The following is a 27,126-nucleotide window of genomic DNA, read 5'->3' on the forward strand; positions in this document are numbered from 1 at the left end:
GTCACCTGCTGTGAGTTTGCTACTGCTGAGTCTCTCTTCTGGAAGGTGGAGGAGAGGTGGCTAAGATGGCGACTGAGATCACCACTAGGGGCAGACAGCGTGCCATTGGACATGAGGAATACAGCTTGTACAGCAGCCTGAGTGAGGAGGAGCTGGTCCAGATGGCCATTGAGCAGAGCCTGGCAGACAAGACTCGGGGGCAGACCCCTGCTGAGACCACTGTGCCCTCTCAGACCAACCACCAGCCAGGCCATTTCCACTCGTGGACCAGGTAAGTGAGGCAAGGCCGATGAAGGGAAAATGGACCTCTGGGCATTCCTCAGACTTTAGATGCCCAAGGATGTTCATACTGAAACAAAATATCCTAATCTCTGACCACATAATGCACTTCATTTGTTAGCTAAGTCACACTTTGGTGTCACAGGGGAGTGGGATCCAGGATGCTTGTGGCCCAAGTCTCTTACATAAAATATTGTATTTGTATATAACTAATGCATACCCTAACTGTATATTTTAAGTCACCACTGCGTCACTTTTAATAACTTTAAATACAAATGCTATGTAACTAACTGTCATGTTGTATCATCTGGGGAATAATGATGAGCAAATGGTCTGTATAGTGCAGAACAGACAGATTTTTCAAATGTTTTTGATCCAAAGTTGGTTGACTCCATAAGGGTGGAACTGATGCTCTCTTGGGTTTGATTCTATACACTTCCATTTTCAAATCCTCTTAAGAACTCTGCAAGTAGTCTCTATGTAGGAGAAACTGAAGCCTAAGGCTGACTATCTGGCTCAGGGTCACAAGGCTAAGAATTTGGAAATGGCTAGCTCCAAGGCCCAGACCTGGGCGTGCCCTACTGATTAATGCCTGAATTCGGGGGACTGTTGTTCAGAATGGGACTGGTGCTTCCAGCTCTGCCTAGCCAGCATCTACTGAAAACTCACCTGCAAAGCAAAGGGCACCCATCTGCCCGGCACCCTCATCCTGCCCCATTCTCCATGCCTTTCTGTGGCACCTCATCTTCCCAGCTGCTGGGCTTTTTAGCAGTATGACCCAAGGCCATGTGAAAAGCCACAGGTACAGTCCACAGTGCCACCTAAATAGCAGAAGAAACAAGTGAAAATTTACATCATTTCATAGAAATTTATTTTTGTGACACTGTCAAGTTGCATAGGCTCAAGCTGATCTGGAACTCACTTGTGTAGCCCAGGCTAGCCTCAAACTCTCAGTCTATCTGCCTTGGTTTTCCCATTGCTGAGGATCCAGGCATGCACAGCCATGATCCACAATTTATATATATTTTATTTCTAAGTATCATCATTTCTACTTTTCACCAATATAAAAATTATACATGAAGGGCTGGGGAGATGGCTCAGTGGATACAGGTGATTGCTTCCAAGCCTAATGACCTGAGTTCAATCCTTGGCACCCATGTGGTGAAAGGAAAGAACCAACAAGTTGTCCTCTTACCTCTGACATGGGTACATCACCACACATGTGTCCACGTATACACACACATGAAATAAATAATGCTGAATTGTCTGCCATCAAACTTTTAAAACCACGTGTATTTCATATTCAGAGCATCGTTATTCCAAGTGTTCATTAGCCACATGTGGCCAACGGCTACCAGATTGGCCAGCACTGATCTAGGGGACACTGTCTTTGCAGGGGCAGGCAGTAAGGCACTTGGCATTTACTCTTCAAGTGCTTTTAGGAAAGAACTGTATAAATTATGAAGATGATTTTGTTGTCCCTCCAACCCCCAGCCAAGATTGTATGCATTGGAGGTAGCGTGCACAGGGACAGGTGGTATGTATGTGACTGTGAGCCATGGGCCTCAAGTGTCAGTGTCTCCAGCAACCAGTGACCCCTATGAGACCTTGACCTTGGGAGAGTCCCCCACTCCCTCAGAAGTTCTGCTTGCTTTTCTAACAACTTCAAAGTACAGATCTTGCACAGCTGACATGACTCGAAAGTGGAAGATGAGGTGTGCCAGCCCTGTCTCTGGGTGACAACTATCTGTTTACATCAAGTCACATTGCTCCATGCTAATAATGTTAGTTCACCTGTATCCAACTGGCTGTGCCAAGGCCTCCCTATTCTGAGGAGTCCTTTCCACAAGGATGTCAGGCAGGCTTCTTGGGCAATGGGGGAGGGGAACAAGACCTTCAGGCTCCTAAGCTGACCCTGACCACATCCCATTGGGGCCTCGGAAACTCTGTGTAGGGACCTGGCTCATCTACTTCCTGTTTTGTCGGGTTCAGCTGAAGTCAAACACAGGTTCCTCTTTCTCAGGACAGGACCGGATAGAGACAAGCTATGGGACTGCTACAGGAGCCACACATCTCTGAGTGCCGCAGCCTTCTCCCCAGCTCAGGAGCCCCTCTTGAGGCGTCCTTAGAAGTCAGGTCCTTGAGCTCTAGAACTGCCTCCTTCTGTGTGATAAGGCTATAGAAATGCTCTGGGACATTCACATCTGTCCAGCCTCGGTGGGTCCCATCTGAAGTGAAACTGCTTGTCCAAGGTCAGGCAGCCTTCATCTGGATCTGTCCCTTGACAACACCTTGACCAGCCCCATTGTGCAGACTCCCACCAGCAATACCCCCCATGCACACTCGTGTACACACACAAACACACACACACACACACACACACACACACACACACACACACACACACTTGGAGCTATGCTGTGTCTCTGTGCCCCTTTTAACAACTTACAAAACAGTTGCACAGTGGGGCCAGGTAGTCTGTAGCTTCTGCAGAGCAATGCCCCTTTGGCTCTCCTGCCTTCCCCACCTCAAAGTCAGCTTTAGCCTTGTCACATCACCCTCTCACCTACAGAGGTCCAGGATCCCTGCAGACTCATGAACAGAACTAGAAGTTAGAGGGAATACAGGACCTACGAGCCCTGCTTACCTCTCTTTGGATATTACAATATCACCAAATAGACCCGGGGCATCACAAGGCTCCAGGGATTCCTTTTCACCCTTTGGGTCCCATGTTAGCTCTCTCTTTCTCAGTGAGTCCTGCTCTAACCATTTCCAGGATAAGCAGACTCAATGTACTTACTGCCTGTCCTGGTGGTTCCTGCATGGATGGCCCTGGATCTCTCATGGAAACCTTATTTGCCTGCTTCAGCAACCTGTGAAGTTCTAGGGATTCTCAAATCCCTCATTTGCTCTCTGAGGCCCTAGTCATGACCATACGCCAAATGGCCATTTAAAAACCAAGGGGCTGGGTGGACAGAAGAACAAAAGAGGCCCCAGGAAGAGGTAGATCTGGAGGATCAAATGTTTTCTGTGTCATTTACTGTATGTGCAACCATTTCAGGTTAGATATCTCCATCTCAGTGAGTCCTGATGTGACCACTTGTGACTGTCCCTTCTCAAAATGGCAATAGCTAAAGCTTGCTCATCTTGTGGTAATCTTTTTTTTCATGTTCTTTTTTTCTTTTGGTGCAGGGGATGGAACCCAGACCCTTGCTAGGCAAGCACTCTGCACACTCTGGTGCTCCCCGTGTCCCCCTCCTCCCCTGTAGGCAAACCCAATGTAGCAGGTTAGGGCCGTCCCCACACCTTGTGACTTGCATTCACTTCCCCCATTCTCTAGGTGATTCCCCAGGGGCCCCAACTTCATGACTGCCTCAACTTCACAGACCAGCCTCTGTGCCAAGCTGGGGAAGTCTCCTGAGAGTGTTCCCAGCCACATGACTTATTGGGGATGAGGGGACATTGTTTGCTTCAGTGTCTCAGTGCCTTTATTACTGTAGGTTTCTAATGAATATTTTCAGGAAAAAACTTCAAAACCAAGACCATACTTTTGGAACGTAATTTGTTATTGTCTTCAAAATGGAGCATGGAGTCCTAGAAAGGATGACTATAGGGGGATACCAAATAAAACATAAGGTCTCCATCTCCCCACAACCAGGCAAAGGGACAACGCTGAATACTCATGAAGGTCATTTACCAAGTCTGGCCTCCAAGAGCTCCCGAGAGGCATAGCTAGGTCCCCATTCAATGGAGAAATGGGGTCCATATATCCATGAAGTAGAGAATCTGAGGCTACTATAGATGGACCAGCAGTGGGCAACTAGAGCTTGTCTTTAAAGCCTTCAAATGCCCAAATGCCTGCATTTGCTCTTGTCAGAAGAGACCAAGGAGGGAAACATAAACCTGGGCTTGCTGGAGATGAGGTACATAGCTGGGCTTGCTTGGGATGGGGTGCATAGCTGGGTTTGCTTGGGATGGGGTGCATAGCTGAAGATGATTCTAGTCAAGCTACAGCCTCTACTGTATACACTCTGTGCTGGCTCCATCCTGGCACCTGGTCATGACCTCTCTAATCTTGCAGGCTGAAGAAGGCAAAGGTTGAAGGTACGTAGGCAGGCACAGTGGTGGTGCTTGCTGTGTTTTAACTGGGTGAGGGTGGGGGTTGTGGTGCACACAGGCCATACCTGGACCTCTTCTAGTTCATAACCTGTAACCACATCCCACGGAAGCATGTTCCTCTCAAACCAGATGACTCAGCCCAGTGGTTGGCTCTGCTGGGAATTCCCCTCACGTAGCCAGCAGAGGGGAAGTGGGGCTTTCTACTTCATTTTGCAAGCACACGAGTCCCTTGGCTTCCCATCCAGCCTGAGACTCAGAGCTTGGACACTGTGAGCAGCCACATAGCTGACCCCTAGACCAGGGTCATGCACCCTAATTTCAGTGCTTCTAGAATGAGTTCTCCTGCTTTGCTCTCAACCCCTCCCTGCAGCTCTGTGGGTGTGTGGCCTTGTCACGCACATGTGGCCTTTGACCATCTAAGAATCCATAATAATACGTGACTTAGTGATCTGCAAGCCCAGTCCCTGACACCAGGTTTGGGACAGAGCCAGGGCTGGTATATTGCCGAACCCATCATGTCTGTTTCTTCATCTGACAGAATGGGAATGACACACCCTTGCTGCCGTGGAAGGTGGCAGGAGGGTGCTTGGAAGGGCTCTGAGAAATTTGTCCTGCACAGTGGGGACCTGTGACCCTAATTATGTCATTGTACTGCATCAGCCTGGGTTCCTCACCTTAGCTACCCTTTTTGCTATTATTACTTCACATGGACTGGTCCTCATTTTAGGTGAATGTGGCAGCGTTTACTAGTGTGTGTCATTTTGCTGAAACATTTGGGCACTCTCTAGAGACTAGAGGCCACATGGACCAGGAATCTCAGGGTCTCATGGAGAACTCAGACTTGCTGACTACAGAGATAGCCTACCAAAGCTGCCTCCCCGGGGCCAGGAGGAGAAAGGGGAACACGGCGCCTGTGCAGACAGACCAGGTGAAACAGGCTATGCACATCCTTACTTGGGCTGGTGGCTCTTCGATCTGTGTCAAACTGAGCTTCTTCAACCACACAGGCAATGATGAACCCCCAGTTTGGTCCTGACACCACCTTTGCAAGTAAAGAAACAGAGGCACAAAGTTCAGGAAGGCACAAAGTTCAGAAAGAGTCTGCATACATTGAAAGGCACAGAACCAGTGTGGAGGTCATGGAGCCGAAGGGAGGGTTAGGAGGCAGGAAGCAGCCCGGCTCTGCAGGATGGAGGTCTCAGGAGCTGTCTGACCCTTGGCTCTGCTCACCTGCTGTGTGGGACCCTGGGCAGTCCCCACTCTCAGCTCGCTCGTCTGTTAAAGGCAGCAATATTAACGCCAACCTTACTGAAAATTGCTAAATGAAAGCATTGGGTAGGTGTCTTACACAGCTTAGATATGCGTGAGGAAGGATGCAATGAGTTGGTAACAGAAAGAAAATGGAGGCAAGGCAAGGGAGATGAAGGTGGCCAGGCCTCCGGCGCGATTTGAGCCATGCCTCCTCTTCACTTCTCTCTCCTGGCCCTCTCCTCTGCACCACAGCCTGGTTTTGCTGAGGGATCCACAGACTCGGAGGCCCTGCCCTGAAAGGTCAGGATACTTCCCAAGGTCCTCATTACAGTATCTGTACCCCATGGGGAACCAGCTCCAGAATGATGTCCCAAATTCTACAGACAGTCCCCTGCCTCAGGGTTCAGGCAGCAAGGTGGGGAGTGCTCGGTAGTAAGCTTGACCTACTAGGAGATGAAAAGGGGGTCAAGTCTGTTGTCCCTGCAGCCCCAGATAAGACCAGAGTGGAACAGCTTGTAGTGTGAATAATAAAAACCCAGAGATAGACATTGGGGTTCAAGATGAACAAATGAGAGGCAAAGCAGCCAAGACGCCAGAGAGCTCCTGGGCAATCCTGTCCTCAACATGGCTGGAGACTAACTGCAGGTCTGAGACCCAGTTCCTGTCTTATATACCTAGTGCTGGGATTAAAGTCGTGCACCCCCACTTCCCAGCTACTACAGCTAAGTAAGTATGGCTGCTGGGATTAAAGGTGTGTACCACCACTGCCTGGCCTCTATGGCTGTGGCTAGCTTTGCATTCTGACCCCTAGGCAAGTTTTATTAGATCATAAATATCACCACAATGGCTGTCATATCTCTACCAGCTCTTATGGGAGACTCAGTATAGTGAAAACAAAATGAAACATTGACCTGAGTCGAGTTCCCTGTGTATGCTAGTTTACTTTCTTCTACCTCAGGGACTGAACCCTGAGAAATGGCTTAAAGGAGAAAGGATTTATTCAGGTCCACAGTCTCAGAGGCTTCAGTCCATCATTATAGATCCAAGGCACAACAGAATACCTCGGTGATGGGAACACGTGACTTAGGTGGCTGCTTGCCTCGCAGTAGCCAGGAAGCAATGCAAGAGCGAGAAAAGAGCTGTACCGGCTGGTTTTCTGTGACAACTAATGCAAGCTAGAGTCATCGGAGAGGGAGGAGCCTCAGTTGAGGAAATGCTTCCATGAGGTCCAGCTGTAAGGCATTTTCTCAATGATTTATGGGGAGGGCCCAGCCCATGATGGGTGGTGTCATCCCTGGGCTGGTAGTCATGATTTTATAAGGAAGCAGGCTGAGCAGGTCATGAGGAGCAAGCCAGTAAGCAGCTCTCCTCCGTGGCCTCTGCATCAGCTCCTGCCTCCAGGTTCCTGCCCTGTTAAAGTTCCTATCCTGACTTCCCCCAGTGATGGACTATGATCTGGAAGTGTAAGCCAAATAAACCCTTTCCTCCCCAACTTGATTTTTGGTCATGGGGTTTCTTCACAGCAATAGAAACCCTAACTAAGACAAGGGCCAACGACCCATTCCTGTCAATTGGGTCTCAGGTCCTTATTTCCACCACCTCCCTGCAATGCCATCAGGCCTCATCTCGTTTCTGTTGCTATGATTAAAATATTCTGACAAAAGAAACTTAGAAGAAAAAGGTGGTTCACTCCAGCTTTCAAGCCCAGGTTCTAATCCAGCTCTGTGGGGGAAGTCACAGCAGCAGGAACCTGAGACATCTGGTCACATCACAATTGTGGTTAAGAGTGGAGAGAAATGAATGCTTGTGTGTGCTTGCTTTTGCCCATCTGGATTTCACTATTATACAGTTTGGGAGCTCTTGCTTAGGTAATGGTGCCACCCACAGTGGGCTGAGTCTTCATACATCAATTTGACTTAATTAAGACAACACCCACAGACGTACCCAGAGACCAACCCAATTTAGGCAACCTCATTGAGATTCTCTTCCCAGGTGACTCCAGGCTGTGTCAAGTTGACAAAGTTACCTGTCACATCATCCAATTTTGAACCAGTCAGTGGATCAAATCCAAGGATGAGAACAGAGACCTTTTGATCCAACCACTTCCCCAAGCCACAGCCCTGAACACTACTGTACTGGAGACAAGCCTTTAACACATGAGCTTTTGAGGGACACTGTGCTCTAGAATGAAACAGCTAAGCATTTTACACTGGCTCTTGAGACAGGGTCTGCTCTCCTGCCATTATACAGGTGGGAAAACTAAGACACAGAGAAAATAGAGAAAATGAACTTGTCTCCAGGTCACACAGCAAGTAGCATGTAGGTGTGAATCCCTGTCTGACCTTCTGTACACACCCTTTTGGGTATCTTCTGGGCTGCTGGGTCCCAAGAGGACTGTGGGTTACATAGTCCTTTTATGAGAAGCCAGCAAGGTGAGGTAGAAGGCCACATGCCTTGGCTTCTCAGACTGGCTTTCCAGTTCCCTTGCTTGCCCAGGAATCTCGTGTCCAACCCCTCTGAGACCCCCGTGGTCTTTCAGCCTGACTCCTGCCACCGACCACATCTCACATCCTCCCCAGTGAAGAATGTCACCTTGCTTCATATCTGCGCCCTTGTGGTTGGCTGGGGAGGGGGGCGGTGGGGGCGGGGGTGAGGTTAACCTCATTGTTGTCTTATATGGTCATTTAAATCTCTAAGGGCTTCCTCCAAGGGCCAAAAATAATCCAGAGACACAGCAGCTGTGTCCAGCACACAGAGAGGACCCGGCCATCTGCTTTGGTTCAGAGCCCTGTGTCTGTCTGTCACTCAGACTCTCTCCCGGCTTGCTCTCCATCCTCCTTCCTGCCGCCAGCATGACCCGATTCTCCTATGCAGAGTACTTTTCTCTCTTTCACTCCAGTTCTGTACCCTCCAGGTCCTCTTCGCCTCCTGAGAGTCCACCATCCCGTGCACCCCTGGGCCTGTTCCAAGGGGTCATGCAGAAATACAGCAGCAGCCTGTTCAAGACCTCCCAGATGGCGTAAGTGACCCCCGCCCCAACTTGGCCCAGTCAGACTCACACCTCCAATGGGAGCATCAGAGAGAGGGGCAGACTTGTAGCCCTAGACCCCCTTCTAGCTGTGTCCTTTAGAGTCCAGCACTCCCACCAGGCTGGACACAGGATTGATGCCTGCTAGGAGTTGCATTCTGTCTCTGCTCAGGACTGACCCCTAAGATATCCCCAGAGATTGTGACCTGCTGCTGCAGGAGCTTCCATGGGATTGAATCTGGGGCTCTAGCAAGCTCTAAGGACTAGAGGAAGGCACTAGGGGTTAGCTTCCTCTTCTCTCTATCCCTGTCTTGTGTCTCCTCACGACACCTCCAGGAGTTCATCTGTGCACATCTAAATCCCCACCCACACTTTATTTAAGTGCTGGCTGCCAAAGCCCAGAACTAATCAGAGCCAAAGGAGAGGGCTCTGCCTGGGGCACTGAGCAAATGGGGATGGTTGGGGGATGGTACTTTCCCCCTTGTTCTGAACTCCAGAGAGGCAGTTAAAAGAAAAAAAAAAATCCCCTTGCTGGGACCCCGTTTCTGTGTGGCAGAGAGGTGGTGGCAGCTGGCCGGTTCTCATTCTTAGCCTCTCCAAACCCTGCAGCCACCACATTATCAGTGGAGCTTTGGGGTTGACACAAAAGAAAGTTCCAGTTCTAATCTCAGTACAACTGCCCACCCCTGCATGTGTGCCCAAGTCTCCCTTTTCTGCAAGGCAGCATTGGGAATGGCAAAGTGGCCTTCCATGGCCCTGTCCAGCTTGCTACTAACTTAACATGCCGGGCAACCTCTCCCTCTTCAGGGTGGGGACTTTGTCTGAACCTGTGGGGAATCTCTCAGTGTGTGACACTGAGGGCACCAGGGTCTGTGAGCCCCAGCTGGAGAGCCCCACTCCAGCTGGAGGTTCAGAGAGATAGCATTACATAGTGGGAACCTCCCTTACCAAGGACACAGGACAAGCCAGCCCAATCCCATCCACTTCAGCAGTGGCCACATACCCCATGGGGCCCTCCCTGAGATTGATGGGGTTGATCCGGTTGCTCCTGAGTGGAACTCAAGCAGGTGGCTGTGATGGTGTTGATGGACCTCCAGGATCTAGATGGTCAGTCCCTTGTCCTTGAGTCTCTGGCTTCACCCGTATCTGCTATTAATAACCCAGAGGCTGAGTGGCAGGAGGAAGTGTCGCATGCTGGAGGAAGCAGCTGGAGAGTTTGGGTGCTGGTCCTAGAGACTCCCCCTGAGCCCATCATTGCCCTTGATCCCAGGATCCTAAATAGTCATGGTCCCTACTGACTCGGTAAGGGAAGAGATTCCGGCAAATAGACAGTCGAGTGAGGGAATGGATAAATGAACAAATTGCCTTCAACGAGCCAAACAAAGACGCTCCTTGAAATCTTTTGACATTTAGAACTTTTAAGCTGCGAAGGCTTCTAGTTTATTAATGCTTCAAGTATTGTCATTTTGCAGCAGCTGGGAGTAGGGATAATGGATTGGATGGGGAGATGGGAAGGCTGGGGTGACGGTGGAGGGAGGGACCTTGGCAGGTCCAAGCCTCTGGGAGCGCTTGCCATCATTCAGTCCTGTAGGTAGCTGTGCTTGGTACAAACCCCGGGGCCTTCTTTGGGAAAGGCTCCTAGTTACTGCAGATGCTTTCACAGTTGTTAGCCATTGTTAGCACTCTGTGCCCAAGTCCCCTTGGTAGAAATAGTCTGGGTGTGACATTAGCTTCAGCCACAGAAAGCCACAGGGCTGCAGATGACCCGCCCCAATTCCCTTGCCTCCACTGAGCCAGAGGGAGGAAGCATTGATCCCAGAACAAACTGAATACCCAAGAAGGGGGGACCCCAGAGCAGGCACTGGCTCCTGCCCTCTAGCAGGTCCTGTTTACCCTCAGCACACAGGCCACCTGGCCCTGCCTCTGCCTACAGCTGTCACTTGCTCTCACAGGGCTATGGATCCCGTACTGAAGGCCATCAAGGAAGGGGATGAAGAAGCCTTGAAGGTCATGATCCAGGATGGGAAGAATCTTGCAGAGCCCAACAAGGAGGGCTGGCTGCCGCTCCATGAGGCTGCTTACTATGGCCAGCTGGGCTGTCTGAAAGTCCTGCAGCAAGGTGAGGGCCAACTCTGTAGGGCCAGCAGGGACACAGGGCTCTCCCTTGGTGTGGGGGGCAGGCAACATATACATAGTTAAATCACTGTGTTGGGGGAGGGTGGACAAGCCCTGCCCCTGCCCCTGCCCCTGCCCTGCCCCTGCCCCTGCCTGCTGTGGTCTCTCCACAACTTTCAGACAGGAAAACCTAATTCCTAGAAACGGAACAGGGAATAGCAGAGTTCTGGGACAGCCACTGCCAACTTGTTTCAGAATGTTCCAGGGGATGATTTGGTGTGGAAAGAACCACAACTGTGCCTGTGTACTACCAAGGCTGTCCCCACCAACTGTGGGACACTGGGCCAGTTCTGCCTCATCTCCAAATCCCATCTTCCTGTTAGGACAGATTAGAATAAATGATATCAACAGGCAGGTATTGCCTTGACCATTGAATGGCTCCGACTCCCACCAGCCACACTGGGACATGCTAGCAGTGACCAAGAGGGCAAAGAAAAAAATAGAGACTCAGAGCTAGAGGCTCAACCTGGTGAGGCTTCCCAGAGGAAGTGACATTGAGTTGCATTTCTACAAGCAGGGCCATGAGGGGCAAGATGAAAGCCATCTGGGCTTGATAGATTTCAGAAGAAGCGGTTCCACCCTTGCTCAGAACTGTGAGGAAGCCAGAACATGTGTGGGTAGTGTGGCTGCCTTCCTTCTTCACAGATTTCCCGCTCTTCCCTAGCCTACCCAGGGACCATTGACCAGCGCACACTACAGGAGGAGACAGCACTATATCTGGCCACATGCAGGGAACACCTGGACTGCCTCCTGTCGCTGCTCCAGGCAGGGGCAGAGCCTGACATCTCTAACAAATCCAGGGAGACTCCACTTTACAAAGGTAAGTCCCTAGGATGGGCTTCTCATGGACCAGGAAGCCTGGAAGCCAAGTGGGCAGCTTACAGACTACTCCCAGGATTATACAGTTCTGAGGGGTCCACTGTGCAGAGGGTAATGCCCTTCCAAGACGCATGGGGACATGTTAATCCAATCTTGCATTTACACATGGGATCATCCAGTATTTCTCATGTGTCCTTCCCCAGGTCAGCATGCTGAGGGACACTGAAGCCTTGGGATGAAAAGATATGACATATGTCTGTGGGCTACACCAAGCATGAGCACTTACTCAGACCACCGGCATGTAGATCTTGGCAGGAGGAGGGATGGGATTGTGTGGAGGGGGTACCTCTTAGAGGGATGCCTGAGTTGAGTCTCACCAGGAAGGGGTTAACCAGCTGGCCAAACTTTGGGGACAGCATGGGCAAAGGCCAGAAGGCAGGAGAGACAGTGCACACCTCTGCTATGTTTATGTAAGCAAAAAAGTCACCTGACTGACTTGGGACTACCTCAAAGTTATGCCCTGACTGCACTAGCCAGGCTCAGTGTCAGTAGATGGATGATCCATCACAATAGCTGGCTCCTTTGAGGGCTGTGTGCCAGGCGAGGCACTTTCCTTAAGCCCCATATTCATCTCTACACTCGGTAAGCGTTGCTAGTGCCTCCATTTTATACATAAGGACCAAGGCAAATCTCCTGTAGGTTAGGCATTCAGCACACATAGTATTCTGTAGGAAATGAGGGCCCGAGAGAGCAGGCGTCTGAAACTGACATGGGAGTGTCTTCTATGGGACCCTTAGTGGTTACCTGGGACTTCAGCTGTCCCAAAGAGAACTGTAGGATAGGAAGCCAGCTAAATACTAGCCAGTAGCTTGGCCCTATCATGTGCCAAAGCCCCAGGCTGTGTCCTGTGTGTGGCCTCCTGTGATTCCCTCCCCCCCCCACCTCCTCCAGGAAGGCTCTGCCATGTGGTTTCCAGGGAGAGCACCAGGGCTTATGATGTGGAGAGCCGAGACCCGTTGAAACTCAATAGGCAGCTGCTCCCCTGTGTCCGGCCTCCTCCCCAGGGAGGTTTGTAGAGCTGTTAATTGGCTCATATGCCTTGGTGACTCTAATGCCTTCTATGGCTCCCAGGTGAGAACTAGGGGCCAGAGCCAAGGTCACATTTAAGATCTTTTGACAGAGGAAGCAGAATGGGAGCTTTGAGGAGGATGAGAAAGATGAGTTATACTCAGAAGATAATGCTAACCCAAGTTGAATGTGCATTTTTGCTGTATAGATTCTTTCAGCCCTAGTGTCTGACATAACATTGAAAAGGATAATTAATTATGAACCCTTTAGAATATTCTAGGGGGCAGAGTCTCTGGATGTGGCTCTCTAGGTTGGAATCCCAGTTCTGACTTTTACTCCCTGTGTGACCCTGAGTAAGTCACTTACCCTCTCTGTTTCACCTTCCTCATTTACGGATGTAGGTATTGACATTGCATTCTTCAAGGGTAGTTGGGAGGAGTTAAACCAGTAAACTGCCAAATCTTCAGGGCCACCCTGACTATCTGTCTTCTGCCTGGTCCAGCCTGTGAGCGTAAGAACGCAGAGGCGGTGAGGATATTGGTGCGATACAACGCAGACACCAACCACCGCTGCAATCGGGGCTGGACTGCACTGCATGAGTCTGTCTCCCGAAATGACCTGGAGGTCATGGAGATCCTGGTGAGCGGCGGGGCCAAGGTGGAGGCCAAGAATGTCTACAGCATCACCCCCTTGTTTGTGGCTGCCCAGAGCGGGCAGCTGGAGGCCCTGAGGTTCCTGGCCAAGCATGGTGAGTTATCACAGGGTACCCTGGCAAGGACCTCAGAGGTCAGCTGGGAAGGAAAACTGTGTGTCATCTTGTGGGCATCCTCTGATCCAGGGCCTTGCAGGGCTTTTCAGAGGATCCTGAGGCTGTGTTTAGGCTCAGTGGAGCTGCTGTGAGGAGATGCTGGTGTGCTCGCCGTTACACACAAGCCTTGTACCATCTCTGGTCCAGAGCAACATCCTCCTTTCGCAAAAGAGGAATCTGAGGCCTGGAAAGAGGAAGTGACTTATCTACAGAATTAGCTGAAGGACTATCTAGATTCTTGGGCTCTTGATGCCCCAACCACGGTTCTTTCTGCTACGTCACACTGTTGGGCCGGAAGACCTCAGATGTAGATCACATCCTTGTTTTGCAGGTGATTCAAACAAAGGACCAGGGTGAGAAAGTGATTTGTCCAAGATCACACAGTAAGTTCGTGATAGACATGGGGTCTGAACCCAGGTCTCTGCCCTAATTTCCCATGAAAAGAAATCTTAACTGGAGAAACTAAAACAGTACCGTTTGTGCCATGGTGTCCCAGTAGCAAAGACGGAAAGACCACACCTAAAAAAGCTTTGTATTTTGACAACTCCCCGAACTCCCCTTGGATTTCTTTTCATTCTCAATGGAAGGAAGATTCCCTTTGAACACTGGGGAGGTTGAGGCTATGCAGACCTTGGAGCTGTGCCACAAGAAATGGTTGAGCACCTTCTGTGTGTCAGACCTCCTGCTAAGCATGGACCTGTGATGGGTAGAGTGTGAGCTGGGCATCGTCCTAGCTCCTCTATAAACACGAGGAGACTGAGGCTCGAGAGGCTAAGTGACAGCTCATAATGAGAGCCTGGAGTCCAGCTTGTGTTTGCACATGGCCAGCGTCTCAGCCTAGAAGAATGACCCTGGGCCTTCGTTGGGACAAGAGGCCACATCCATAGTGTGTCGGGACAGACTGAGGCTCTTAGCCAGGCATAAATCTGCAATGAACACTCTGAGAACACAGAGGCCAAGGTGGAGTCCTGGAGCCCAGGCCAGCAGGCCATGCTGAGGGCAAGAGCACAGTGGGTGAGGGGGACTCCCCTTTCTAGGCAGCTGTTCTGTCCCCTGCCGACACTGAGGCAGAGACTGCTCCCTTCATGGGGGGGCTAAAGCCAGTTCCTACACAAATATTTTCCCTGTTTGATCAGGCTGCTTTGCTGACAAGCCTAGGCCTGCTGGAGAGCCTGACTCCAAGCTTGTTGAAGGTACCCCTACTCTCCCTCTGAGGGAAGGGCAGGACCAGGCTCTGTCCTGAGCTCTGCCCAGACAGCTGGCATAGGCTGTGCAGCTTCTAAGCCTGGTACTGTGCTGATGTTATCTTCTTTACACCTTTTAGTAACCATGAGAGGGCAAGACCATGATCCTGGTCAACATACAGGTAAACTGAGGTTTCTAAAAGCTACCTAGGGCCCCAGAGCTTGGGAGTCATGAAACAAAACTTGAATGGTCCCAATGGGCCATCAAGGCTTGTGCCCTTCTCTCAGGGCCAGAGTGAGCTTCACTGCTGTTGAAAATGAAGTTATCAGAAAGGTGAGGCAAGCAGATGGCTCTGTGAGGGGAGTTGTGGTTGACACAAGCCTTTGATCTCAGCCTTCACAAAACACGTCAGCTCATATGCTTCTGTAGCAAAAGCCTAGTTTCCTTTGCATAGAAATCATGTGCACACTGGTTCTCTTTCTCACCCCCATGAGATGCAGAAGATGTAGAAGACTGAGATGGAGACAGGCTGCCACCAGGCTTTAGTCCCCTTCCTGCCAGCATGGTTCAGTGATTCCTTGCTTTTTTAAATTTATTTTTACTGTTTTTTAGTGTGTGTGTGTGTGTGTGTGTGTGTGTGTGTGTGTGTGTGTGTGTGTGTAATTACCTGCAGAGACAAGAAGAGGGTACTGTTTCCACTGGAGCTGGAGTTACAGTTGGTTGTGGCTACTATAGGAACCCAGTGTCCCCTTTAAGTGCATGATCTTCACCACTGAGCCATCTCTCCAGTTCCTCAGTGATGCTTACAAGCAGAAATGAAGCCATGTCTCTATTGTTTCTGATGGAGAACAAAACAAATCCAGGGCTCGGGATGAGGCTCCACTGGTAGAGTGCTTGCCCAGCGTGCACAAAGTCCATGGCCCATCTCCAGCATCGCAAACAACAGTGTGGTGGTGTGTGCCTGCAATCCTATCATTCTAGAGTTGGAGGCAGGATGATCAAAAGTTCAAGGTCATCCTTGGCTACATTTGGAATTCAAGGCCAGCCTGGGCTACATGAGATGATGCCTCAGACCAATCAACTGTGCCAAAATATCCATCAAATGCAAATTCAGCTAACAAAGCCAGTGGGGTTTTCCTTTGGGAGCTTTGTGCTTAGCTGGAGCTGAGGCCACCATGAGGGTACAGCCTAGGGCCCTCCACGGTAAGGGCTGAAAGCCTGGTCTCCATCCTGCGGCCATGTGAGTTCAGGTTTGGCTTTACATCCATGAGTGGATGTGTCCTAGTCTCTGATGAAAAGCCTGCCCTAAGGTAAGCTTTGACCTCCCAGGGTTCTATGTGAATTCAGAGAAATAGTGTAAGAGCGTGGCTGCGTGATAAAGAACTTACTGTAGCTTTGACCTCCCAGGGTTCCTTGTAGATTTAGATAGTATAGGCATGGCACAGCACACAGCAGTTGTTAGGTAAGAGGTGCTCACCACATGATGGCACTGAATCACTGGTCACTCGCAGCTCTGCTTCTCTCTCTCTAGGAGCAGACATCAACACGCAAGCCAGTGACAGTGCATCAGCCCTCTATGAGGCCTGCAAGAATGAGCATGAAGACGTGGTGGAGTTTCTTCTCTCACAGGGAGCTGATGCCAACAAAGCCAACAAGGACGGCCTGCTCCCACTGCATGTCGCCTCCAAGAAGGGCAACTACAGGTCAGTCCAGGCAAGGCCATCATCTTGCACAGCACAGTTCTCCAGGGATGTCCAATGAAGGCAGAGTGGGGCAGGACACCTGCTTCAGTCTGTCCTCAAGGACAGGAAGGCCAGAGGCTGGCAGGGTGAAGGATACTTTCCTTGTGGAAGGTTTCAATGACCACATGTGACAACCACCATGCTAACAAGAGTACATGATTGCATGTGTGGTCCTTCCACTGCTTTCCATAGCCAACTCATTTAATCCTCTCAAGGGCTTGCTGAGGAGGAGGCCGTGGTGACCTCTTTTTTTTAGATGAGAAGCCCTTTAAGATAAATAGAGGTTGAGTCATTGGTCTACACAGCTTGTAGGTGACAGGAATTCACCTGCTTCAAATGACCCAGCTAATCCTACTTAGGGAGCAGAGAGGAGTCTGAACTCATGACTTTTGTTGTTGTTGCTGGGGTGGGAGGGTGCAGAGATAGCCTGCAGGGCATCCTAGCAAGCAGCCAAGGATGCCTACAGCAATGCAGAGGGACCAGTCACTGGGTACTTCCCTGTACTTCATGTTCAGGTGGGAGAAGCTCAACCTCTCTGGAAGCAATTTGCAGGAGGGAAGGTGTGCATTCTCTCTCTCTCTCTCTCTCTCTCTCTCTCTCTCTCTCTCTCTCTCTCTCCCTCTCCCTCTCCCTCTCCCTCTCCCTCTCTCTCTCCCTCTCCCATGCATGTGTACCTACTCTCTATGTCTGTCTGTCTCTCTCCTTCTCCCCCTCCCTCTTTCCCTCTCCTCCCTCCCATCCCCCCCTCTCTCTCTCTCTCTCTCACACACACACACACACACACACACACACACACACACACACACACACACACACACACACGATGAAAGAGCATACAGTCCTAAGTTCCATGGTGGCCCCAGTAGAAAAGCACTGTTAAGTACCAGAGCAGAATGCACTGGAGCCAGCCTGTATCAGCCCATGCAAGCAAGCCCATTGCAGGCGTTGTCCCAGCAATGTTCACTCCATGGAGTAAGCTTCTCTCTGGAATCCCCAACATCCCACTCATCCAAGAGACAATTACTTAGAATTTTCCACTCACACATGGGTGGGGAAGGATGCTTGGCAGGTGGGATGCTGGCTGTTCCTGAGGACAGACACTTTGGTCATTTCTAAAGTGTGGCCTCATTGCCAAGCTATGGGATTCAGGTCCACAATGATGGCTCCTTTTACAGTACAAGAAACTGACACCCAGTAGCTAAAGAACCTTGTGCCTCAGTGGGCCAGCACCCAGGCCTAAGACTTAAGCCTCGGAAGTCAGATACTTTTCTATTGGCTGGGTGGTTCCCAACTGTGGACCCTGGTAAGCTTCTTTCCATTTTAGACAATTTTCATTACTTTTTCAAGATAGGATTTGTTTTGTTTTGTTTTTTTTTGAGACAGGGTTTCTCAGTAGCAGTGTGGGAGCCTGTTCTGGAACTTGCTCTGTAGACCAGGCTGGCCTCAAACTCACAGAGATCCTCTTTCTCCACCTCCCAAGTGCTGGGATTAAAGGTGTGTGCCACCACTGCCTGGCTCAAAGATGGTTTTTAAAGTACATCTTTTTTCCTAAAGTTGTTTTCAAATGAAACATTCACCACAGTGGTATAGTGGGAAGATGATTTACGGTTACTAGAAAACCCATGCCCTGTGCCTGGGTTGCCAATCTGGGAAACGCTCTAACTGCTCAGGCTGGCAGAAGAAAGCGAACAGATTATGTTTGGCATTGTCAGTAAGGTGGGGGTGTATATAGGGAAAGAGGAACGTCCACAGAAAACAAAGTAAAGGCCCAAGGAGCCTATACTGTCCCTCAGAGCCCCAGGTTTCCCTGTAAACTATCTTCATACGCAACCAGTTTCCCCGGGGGCTGCCCAGTGAAGGGTTAAAGTTGGATCTCCGGCAACCTCTGCCACCTGACTGGGCCAGGGCTCTTTGCTCACACCCTGGGCATGTGGCAATAGAAGCCCTCCCCATGCTGGCCTCCCACGGGCTAAGCAGGGATTTGATGTGACATTCCATAGGCATTCAGCCACCTGCCAAAACACTGCCTAACCAGGGCCTGGAGCTCAACGCCTGGAGCCTGAGGCCATTTGCCAGATGTGCCAATTCCACAGAACATGGGGTAAGAGTGCTTGGGCATGGCTTAGTCACCGAGGGGCACATTTTCTGTCTTCTATTCCCAGTGTGGTGCAGGGACCTTATGAACGAAAGACCAGAAGAATGGGGTAGACTTCCAAAGACCCCGGGAGCTGGACAAGAATGTGACCAAGGGCCCGGAAAGCAGGGGTTCCTGACCTCGGCTCTGCAGCCCTGATCCAGGCCCCACCTTAGCCCAGTTTATGGCACTGGGATGGCCTGGAGTAGATTGCCTGAGTTTCTACATGGTGACTGAGTGAGTTCCAGGAGCTTAGCACCTCTCCTGTGGCCAAGAGAAAACACGGGGTTGTATTTTGGAGTTCATGTCTGACCCACCATCATTAAATACCATTCTCTATACACGTGTATGATATGTGTGTGAAACACACGTCAGAGCTGACCGCGTGGTTCAGTGTGCTGGTAGCAGTGGTGGTTAGTTCCTGTGTGACAGGGTGAATGCTGACAAGGGTCAGGCCACCATGACCTTTTGACTAAGGGCTCCTCTGGCTTGGAGCAGTAGGCTAGGGCTGTGTCACTGTGCTCGGGACGCTGACTTCCAACTGCATTCTAACTTCGTACTGTGTGCTGATCAGACTAAGGCATGAGGTGTTATCTTAGCCTCCAAAGCAGGCTTGGCAAACAAGATGGTAGGTTGTGCTTTGAAATGTGGGTGCAAATCCCACCTTTCTGGGGTGTATGAAGAATAAAGGAGACAAAAGCACTAAGGTTGTGGGGTCATTTCTGATTTAAAGGAGTGACTATCAAGAGTGCTTTAAAGGGCGCCTGGCACACAGTGAACGCTTGGTGGCATAGTCATTGAGACTTTGAGGGTGAAGTGTTCCTAGCATCAGGGCCTCAGTGAGGGCTAGCTGTAGGTGTCGTTGTCATTGTCATTCAGTGTAATCTGTTGTAGGTGTGGTTTAGAGAGCTTAGTGGCATGCCTGAGATGGCCCAGCGTGGACCTGGTCACCAGGTCCATCTGGTTCTGAGCCCTGATACTCCCTTGTTGCCTATGCTGTCCCCTACACTCCACCCGACAAAGAGAGCTAACTGGAATTGAATACCTACTCACTGCTCCTGGGCGGGGTTAAGGCAAGCCATCAGCACTCACGGTGAGACTATATATGTATTATATATGTATTACATATATAACGACTATATACATTATATATTATATAACATATATATAATGTAATAAATAATACATGCTTTAGTAGTTTTCATCTTCACTAGTACCCCAGCTCTAGGGCAAGCAGAATGGGGGTTTCAATACTGAGAGGACCTGGACTGGGGTCCCAAGTCAGAGGCTGCCAAGTAGCCAGATGCTGCCCAGGGCCTCCCAGAAACAGCCCTGGGCTGGGTCTGTTTGGCTTTCTGGGATAAGTCAGGGAATCCCAACCTATTTTGGCATCACCTGCTTACTTCCTGCCCTCCATCCCACAAAATGACCTGGGGGAAAAGAGTCCTCTGCATAATGGGTTGTCCACATGGGCACTCTCCGTGGTTAGAAGTAGGAGACCAAAACCAGGCATGGTGGCATACTCCTGTGATGTCAGCACTTGGTAGGTAGAGGCAGGAGGATCAGAAATTCGAAGTCATTTGTGCCTGTGTATGAGTTTGGGGCCAGCCTGAGCCATAGAGACCTAATTACTTAATTAATAACTTACAAAGAGGCAGGCACCACAGAAAGTCCTGGCCCTGGGTATTCAGCGCCCCCACACTGCCCTGGCTTGCTGCCTGTCTTTATTCAGACACATTTGCTTCTCAACTCCAGTCCGGGGTCTCCATTTCCACCCTCTATAAAATGGCAGCACTGTCCTTTTCTCCTTCGGAGCTGGCCAGCACAGCACACCAACCCTTGACGCCTCAGTCCTAGAGAAGTAACCAGTGACCTGATGACTCACTGAGTTGCTGACTCGATGCTTCTGGGACTCGGGGCAGGGATTGTTGAGTTCCCACATTTCTGCCCCTTTCCTGGCCTGGGCAGGGAATCCTGGGAGACCAGCTGGGGCCTGCAGAGATCCCAGCCCATGGGCCAGCAGCCCAGCCCACCCCTGTCCCTGTTCTTTCCCGTGCTTGGGCGCGTCACGGCTGTTACCCTGCATTTGTTGGTCATGGCGGTGGTCCAGGGGCCCCAGCCCTGCCTTTGACCAGCACCTCTGAAGAGGAGGTCAAGCCCCTGGAGCCTGCACAAATAGAAATTAGGAGGCAATTAGCTCCCCTGAGTGTGTGAATCTCCTTCTGAGGTCTTAGAGGCAGATCTTAGCCAAAGGCAGCATCACCTATGACAACAAAGCTGTCCTTGGAGAACCCAGCAGGAGGTCGCTGGCATCTCAGTTCCAGGAAGCCAGAGGCAAGGACAGTGCCAGGAGGCAAGAGGCATGAGAACTGGCCTGGTGGCACCTGCTTTCCCCTCCCCATTCCCCAACATGGCCACCTCCTTAGAGCTCTACAGGGAGGCTGTGAGGTCACCTGTCAGCAGGGCTTCGATGAATCAGGGATTGAAATCAACAGTGTAAAGACTTGTTCTAGAAGGTGGCGGGGATCCAAGGGATGAGAGCCAAGATGAGGGGTCCTGGGGTCAAGAGCTGAGATGAGAGGTCCTGGGGTCGAACCCCTAGAGCTGTTTATTCTATGACCTCTGGTTTGTCGTTGGTTTTCTGAGCCACGTCTGTTAAAAAGATAGACACAGCTTGTTCTGGATACCCCATAGGGCTACGGTGAGGATAAAATGGGCCAGGCAAGTTAACACACTGTGAAAATTGCAAAACCCCATGACCTATCAGCTGTCACCCTGATTGCTCCACCAGAAGTAGGAGAGTAGTTAAGAGCGTAGTCTAAAGGATCAGACAATCTGAATTCAAATCTTGGCGGCCTCACTTCCTGGCTGTGTGTCCTTGGGGATTCTCTACCTTCCCTGGGCTTCCTCCTCTGTAAACTGAAGACTCTTAGGAATACAATCTCAAGTGTCCCCCCAGGAGAACTACGAAGTTTAATAGGTAGAGAGTTGAGATCAGTGCCCAAGCCGGCAGTCAGGAGCCAGGGCAGTGGGACCTCCAGCCTTGGCAGTGGCTGGCTAAGCTCTCCCTGTCCAACATGGGACTGTTGTTACAGTCTGGAGCTGGAGTTTCAAACTTCTGTGGGCTGTCCTGTGGGAGCTGGGACGGTTCTGGAGCTGGGTCCTCTGGAAGATTACCCAGAGCTCTTAACCTCTGAGCTGTCATCTCTCCATCCACAAGCATCCTTTTATTTAAGGGGCTGGAGGAGCTGGTGTTACACATTCAGGAGGAAAGCCGAATAATGCAGCAGAAGAGAACGAATCACTTGGGCACAGTAGATCAACCAGTCTGGGGCAAGAGTGGTTGAGACATTTCTACCTTTCTGGCTCCTTCCCTCCCCTCACCATGTCTAGAAGTTCCACCAGATGCCAGTGTAGCAGGAGAGGGAGCAAAGATAATTCAGCCCCAGAGTGTCCCTCCCAGTAAGTCCCTTAACCGTTTGAAGCCTCGATTGTTCTCTTCTGCAGAGTGGGGGCAACAAGACATGCTTTATGGGCTCTTGTAACGATAAAACAGGGCAAGGTCTGGCACCAGATTTCAGCATCCAGCTCTATGTACTATTCCTGCAGAGTGGTGTGGACTTTCAATGGGTGTGAAGGGCTTCCTGCCACTTTCTTCAGATTACGGAGAGCCACCATCTTTATCATTAAGGATCAATGTTTTGTCTGCATATATGTCTATGCACCATGTGTACGATTGGTGCCCGTGGTCACCAGAAGAGGATTTCATGTCCTCTGGAGCTGGAGTTACAAACTGCTGTGGGCTGTCCTGTGGGAGCTGGGACGGTTCTGGAACTGGGTCCTCTGGAAGTTTACCCAGAGCTCTTAACCTCTGAGCCGTCATCTCTCCATCCACAAGCATCCTTTTATTTAAGCTCGAATGAGTCCATGAGAGATGCTTGAAACCACAGCCCATCTGGCTGAGTTTTTTTTTTTTTTTTTTTTTTTTTTTTTTTTCTTTTTTTCTGGCTATGGGACTAGGTGGGGAAAGGCCAGCTGAGCATGGCTGGCCCCTTGGCGCCCCCCGCTGGCCGGGCCATGCACATGCGTGCCGTCTCCTGACCCGCACGTGCCTGCCTTCCACAGGATTGTGCAGATGCTGCTGCCGGTGACCAGCCGCACGCGCGTGCGCCGCAGTGGCATCAGCCCCCTGCATCTGGCAGCCGAGCGCAACCACGACGGGGTGCTGGAGGCGCTGCTGGCCGCGCGATTCGACGTGAACGCGCCTCTGGCGCCCGAACGCTCGCGCCTCTACGAGGACCGCCGGAGTTCCGCGCTCTACTTCGCCGTGGTCAACAACAACGTGTACGCCACCGAGCTGTTGCTGCTGGCGGGCGCCGACCCCAACAGCGACGTCATCAGCCCCCTGCTCGTGGCCATCCGCCACGGTTGCCTGCGCACCATGCAGCTGCTGTTGGACCACGGCGCCAACATCGATGCCTACATCGCCACGCACCCCACCGCCTTCCCCGCTACCATCATGTTTGCCATGAAGTGCCTGTCGTTGCTCAAGTTCCTCATGGACCTCGGCTGTGATGGCGAGCCCTGCTTCTCTTGCCTGTATGGCAATGGGCCGCACCCGCCCGCTCCGAGGCCCGGCCGCTTCCACGACGCTCCTGTGGACGACAAGGCACCCAGCGTGGTGCAGGTGCATGGAGGGAGGGGACAGGCGGGTGTCAGAGAAGGCAGGGTGGGCCGATAACCGTGCTCCCGAAGCAGGTTGGTTGGACTAGTGGTTATGGCAGGTGGAGAATGACCCCTGCTTGCAGTAGGGTAAAGGGATTGGATGCGAAACTCCAGGGTCAGTCACCCGTGGAAAACATTCAGCGGACAGGAAGGGGACAATGGAGCAGGCTGGTGTAAAATTCCGGGGAGGCTCTAAGACTCAGGACCGCCAGGCAGGTGACGGGTTGGCCTGTCTGTAACCCCGATGCAAGAGTAATGAGAGAGTCAGGTTTATCTCCGGCTACAGAGTAACTTAAAGGTCATCTTTAACGACTCGGTGAGAGTCTATCTCAAAATAAAGCAAAAGAGAGCCCGGAGAGATGGCTCAGCAGTTAAGAGCGTGTAAGGCTCTTGCAGAGGACTGCAGTTGGGATTTCAGTACATACCATGGGTGACTCACAACTACCTGTAACTCCAGTTCAAGGGGCTCTCCTGCCCTAGCCTGTGGGGACACTCATGCTCACATACATTCACACACATATGCAGAAGATAACTAAATGTAAAATAACTCTTAAAAAGTAAAATAGAGTATAAGAAAGAGCATTGAATGATGAAGTAGTTCACCCTCTGTCGAATAATAAAATAATAATAATAATAATAAATATAAGAGCATGTGAAATATACAGTTTATGTTCTTAGAAAAAAAACAACTCCTTGGAGTGAATGTCATGTGCACAATTTATAGGCAAGGAAATGGAAGCTCCGAGAACTGAGGGGACCAGCCCCACTCATCCATCTTGCATGTTAGGTGACAGATGCCAGTGCTAACAGGGGCCACACTGGAGGGGGATTCATAGAAGGAAACCTGGTCAGATCTTAGACACCCTCCCGGCCACCTGTCTGACATCCCCTCTAAGAGTGGTGTGCTCCTTTTTCAGTTCTGTGAGTTCCTGTCGGCCCCGGAAGTGAGCCGCTGGGCGGGACCCATCATCGATGTCCTTCTGGACTACGTGGGCAATGTGCAGCTATGCTCCCGGCTGAAGGAGCACATCGACAGCTTTGAGGACTGGGCCGTCATCAAGGAGAAGGCAGGTAGGGCTGTGGCTGCGGGTACCAGCGTCTCCTCCGTCCCACAGAGTTTCAGATCTCAGGCACTGTGACCCATGCCAGCACAGGCTGTGCCTGGGCCTGCTCTGCAGTTTCCACCCAATCTGCTGGTGGCTTCTGGGGTGATAAAGTCATCCAGCCTCAGAGAGATCGTGTCACCTGGGCCAAAGTCACATAGCGAGGTAGTAGCAGCCTAGATGCCAGCCCAGGCCTGACCCCATGTTAGTCCCTACTTCACTCAGTTTGAAATAGCTCTGGTAGCCTGAGGGAGCTGCCCAGCACCCAGATCTCATCCAGAGGGCAGCTCCCTACCCCAACGCTTTGTGCAGATGTGGAGCCTGCATTCCCACTAGGTTTGGGGCATACCAGAGCCAATGCTCTGAAGGTCACACACAGCGGCCTTTGTAGGGACACAAGGTGGCTATGAGGATGTTCTCTCGCCCCTGAACAGAGAAATAAGGCAGGCTGCTGACCCTCACCCCTTCAGCACTCAGATGGGAAAGTCTGGCTAGCTTGGGTTCAGGAGGCTAGACCCTGGTCATTTGTCTGTCAGGTGATAACTGGCTTTGCATTAGGTCATCACCATGCCACCAATGCTGTTCCCATCATTGTCCCCCATAGGACCCTGACTCTGATGTACTCAGTTCCTCCTTGATCTCACCCACTCCCTTGAGCCCTAATTGCTATAGGAACTTCCCAGGGCACAGTCTGGGTGAACAACTCTCAACTGATGCCTTTGACAAGTCAGTGGCAGCAGCAGCAGGGGCCACATGTCATCTATCTACCACCCACTCGGCTACTGCTATCGAGAATGTCACAACCATTCACTGGCTGCTGCCATCATGATCCCTGGCCACTAGAGGGGAGAGTGGTCCACACTCAGATGTGGGCCCATCGGTCCAGTCCTTTCCTTAGAAAGGGGCTCTCTCTCACAACTAGACTCCGCCCCGGGGCAGAGAGCTGTAGTGAGCACTTGTGAGCAGATGATATGTGGTTCTGAGGTCTCCCTCGGTTACTTTAAAGCCACCTTTCTCTGGCTGGATTGCCTCCCACTTCTGCACTAGGTGCTCTGAGGTTGATATCATTGCTCTGTGGAGAAAGCAGGCTAGCCCAGCACCCAGGCTCTCCGTGTCTTGGGCTACCCTCTTCCTCCCCCCCAAAAGGCCCTACTTTCCTAGAGGGAGGCTGAGGCCCTGATGTCAGAAATGATGGGAACAGTGGATGTTTGTCAGAAACCCCAGGGCAGCTTGTGGACATAAAATTGGGGCTGCTGCCATGTTTTGCTCTCCCCTCTCCTTCACACCCTTCTCACCATCTTCCTGGCCATGGCCTCTAAGGCTAGGTAGACACTTGCCATCTTCCCTGCTGGGAATGCCTTGGCCTCCGTCCCTCATCAAGAACAGTCCCTGGGGACCCCTCTCAGATGGTATGGAACCTTCTCCGTATCCTCCGGAAGGCACTGCTGCATCTCTGGTCCAGCACATGCTTGTTGGATGGATGGATGGGTGGATGGATAAATGAATGACATGTTTTAGCTTGACAAACTACTTCCCTGTACCCCCAATAAATTACCCAATTACCAGATGCACCCCTCTGCCTCTCTTTACTCCCACCTCCAAAATGAGCAAACACCAGAGCATAAGGTACTCCAGGGGTGCCTGGGAACAACCAAGTGGGAGTCTACAGCCTGCAGGGAGTTCCCCAGTCCTGCTGCCAATCTCTGCCCACTTCATCTGGCTTCTCAGTGACAGCAGGAGCCCCAAATAAGTCCTATGCAAGGGAATGCTTGAGAGGTCAAATTCTGACCAATTTATTGAGGCTGTTTGGGAGTCCAGGTTGCATGTGAAGAGAACCAGACAGGGATGTAAGCATGAATCCCATGAACATCCTGGGCAAGGTGGGTAGCCTTACCTGGGAAGCGGGTGTGGCATTTACCCTGCTCACATTGGGCTGTGCAGATCCACACAGGTTGAAGGTATAAATGCACTTTTCTAGTCCCAGCTTTGGGACTGGGGTTCCCAGCAGCAAGTACCTGCCCCTCTTGGACTCAGCCACATCACTGACTGAACCCACAGGCCATACCCCTTGCTCAGTGCAAACGACAAAAATGCATCTCCCATTTTCTCCTCTTTATAGAACCTCCGAGACCTCTGGCTCACCTCTGTCGGCTGCGGGTTCGGAAAGCCATAGGAAAATACCGGATAAAGCTGCTGGACACACTGCCGCTCCCAGGCAGGCTAATCAGATACCTGAAATATGAGAACACACAGTAACCAGCCTGGGAGGCAACGTGGTCTTCAGACTGTTTCCATGACACCTCAGGTGGACCGCATCCAGGAGCACCTGGGGTCAGAACGAGGCTGCAGAATGTGATCTTGCTTGGGTCTCTGTACTGGAGCTTCACCCAAAGCAAGCCCAAAGCAAGTGTGGAGTAGGCGAGGAACCTCCAGTTTCAAACTGTTGATTGGATCACAGACCTGCCTGCTCTGCCATTGGGCATTGTCGGAGACCTTCAGCCTGGGGCCAGGGCAGGGCTGGTCTGGGAAAGGCAGCCCAGGCAGGAATCCTGGCCTTCAGCTGGAGAACTTCTAGGAATGAGTTCATCCACTTGATACTACTTTGTCCAGCTACAAATCCCTCCTGAACTCTGAGCTTTCAGACTGGGGAAGGGGGACCCTCAGTCCAAGTGCTTCATTGAGTTCAATAA

General features: G+C 51.1%; 1 protein-coding gene across 1 annotated transcript; it reads left to right on the forward strand.

Moving 5' to 3' along the window:
• Asb2 (ankyrin repeat and SOCS box containing 2) lies at positions 1-27,126 on the forward strand. The gene is made up of 9 exons (XM_035445703.1): positions 1-271; positions 8,564-8,668; positions 10,630-10,796; positions 11,517-11,672; positions 13,242-13,487; positions 16,264-16,435; positions 22,734-23,295; positions 24,251-24,404; positions 26,556-27,126. Exons 1-9 carry the CDS (start codon positions 66-68, stop codon positions 26,690-26,692), a joined length of 1,905 nt encoding a protein of 634 aa, XP_035301594.1. The 5' UTR covers positions 1-65; the 3' UTR covers positions 26,693-27,126.

This window comes from Cricetulus griseus, chromosome 5 (genome assembly GCF_003668045.3).
Source record: "Cricetulus griseus strain 17A/GY chromosome 5, alternate assembly CriGri-PICRH-1.0, whole genome shotgun sequence".
Taxonomy (NCBI): Eukaryota; Metazoa; Chordata; class Mammalia; order Rodentia; family Cricetidae; genus Cricetulus; species Cricetulus griseus.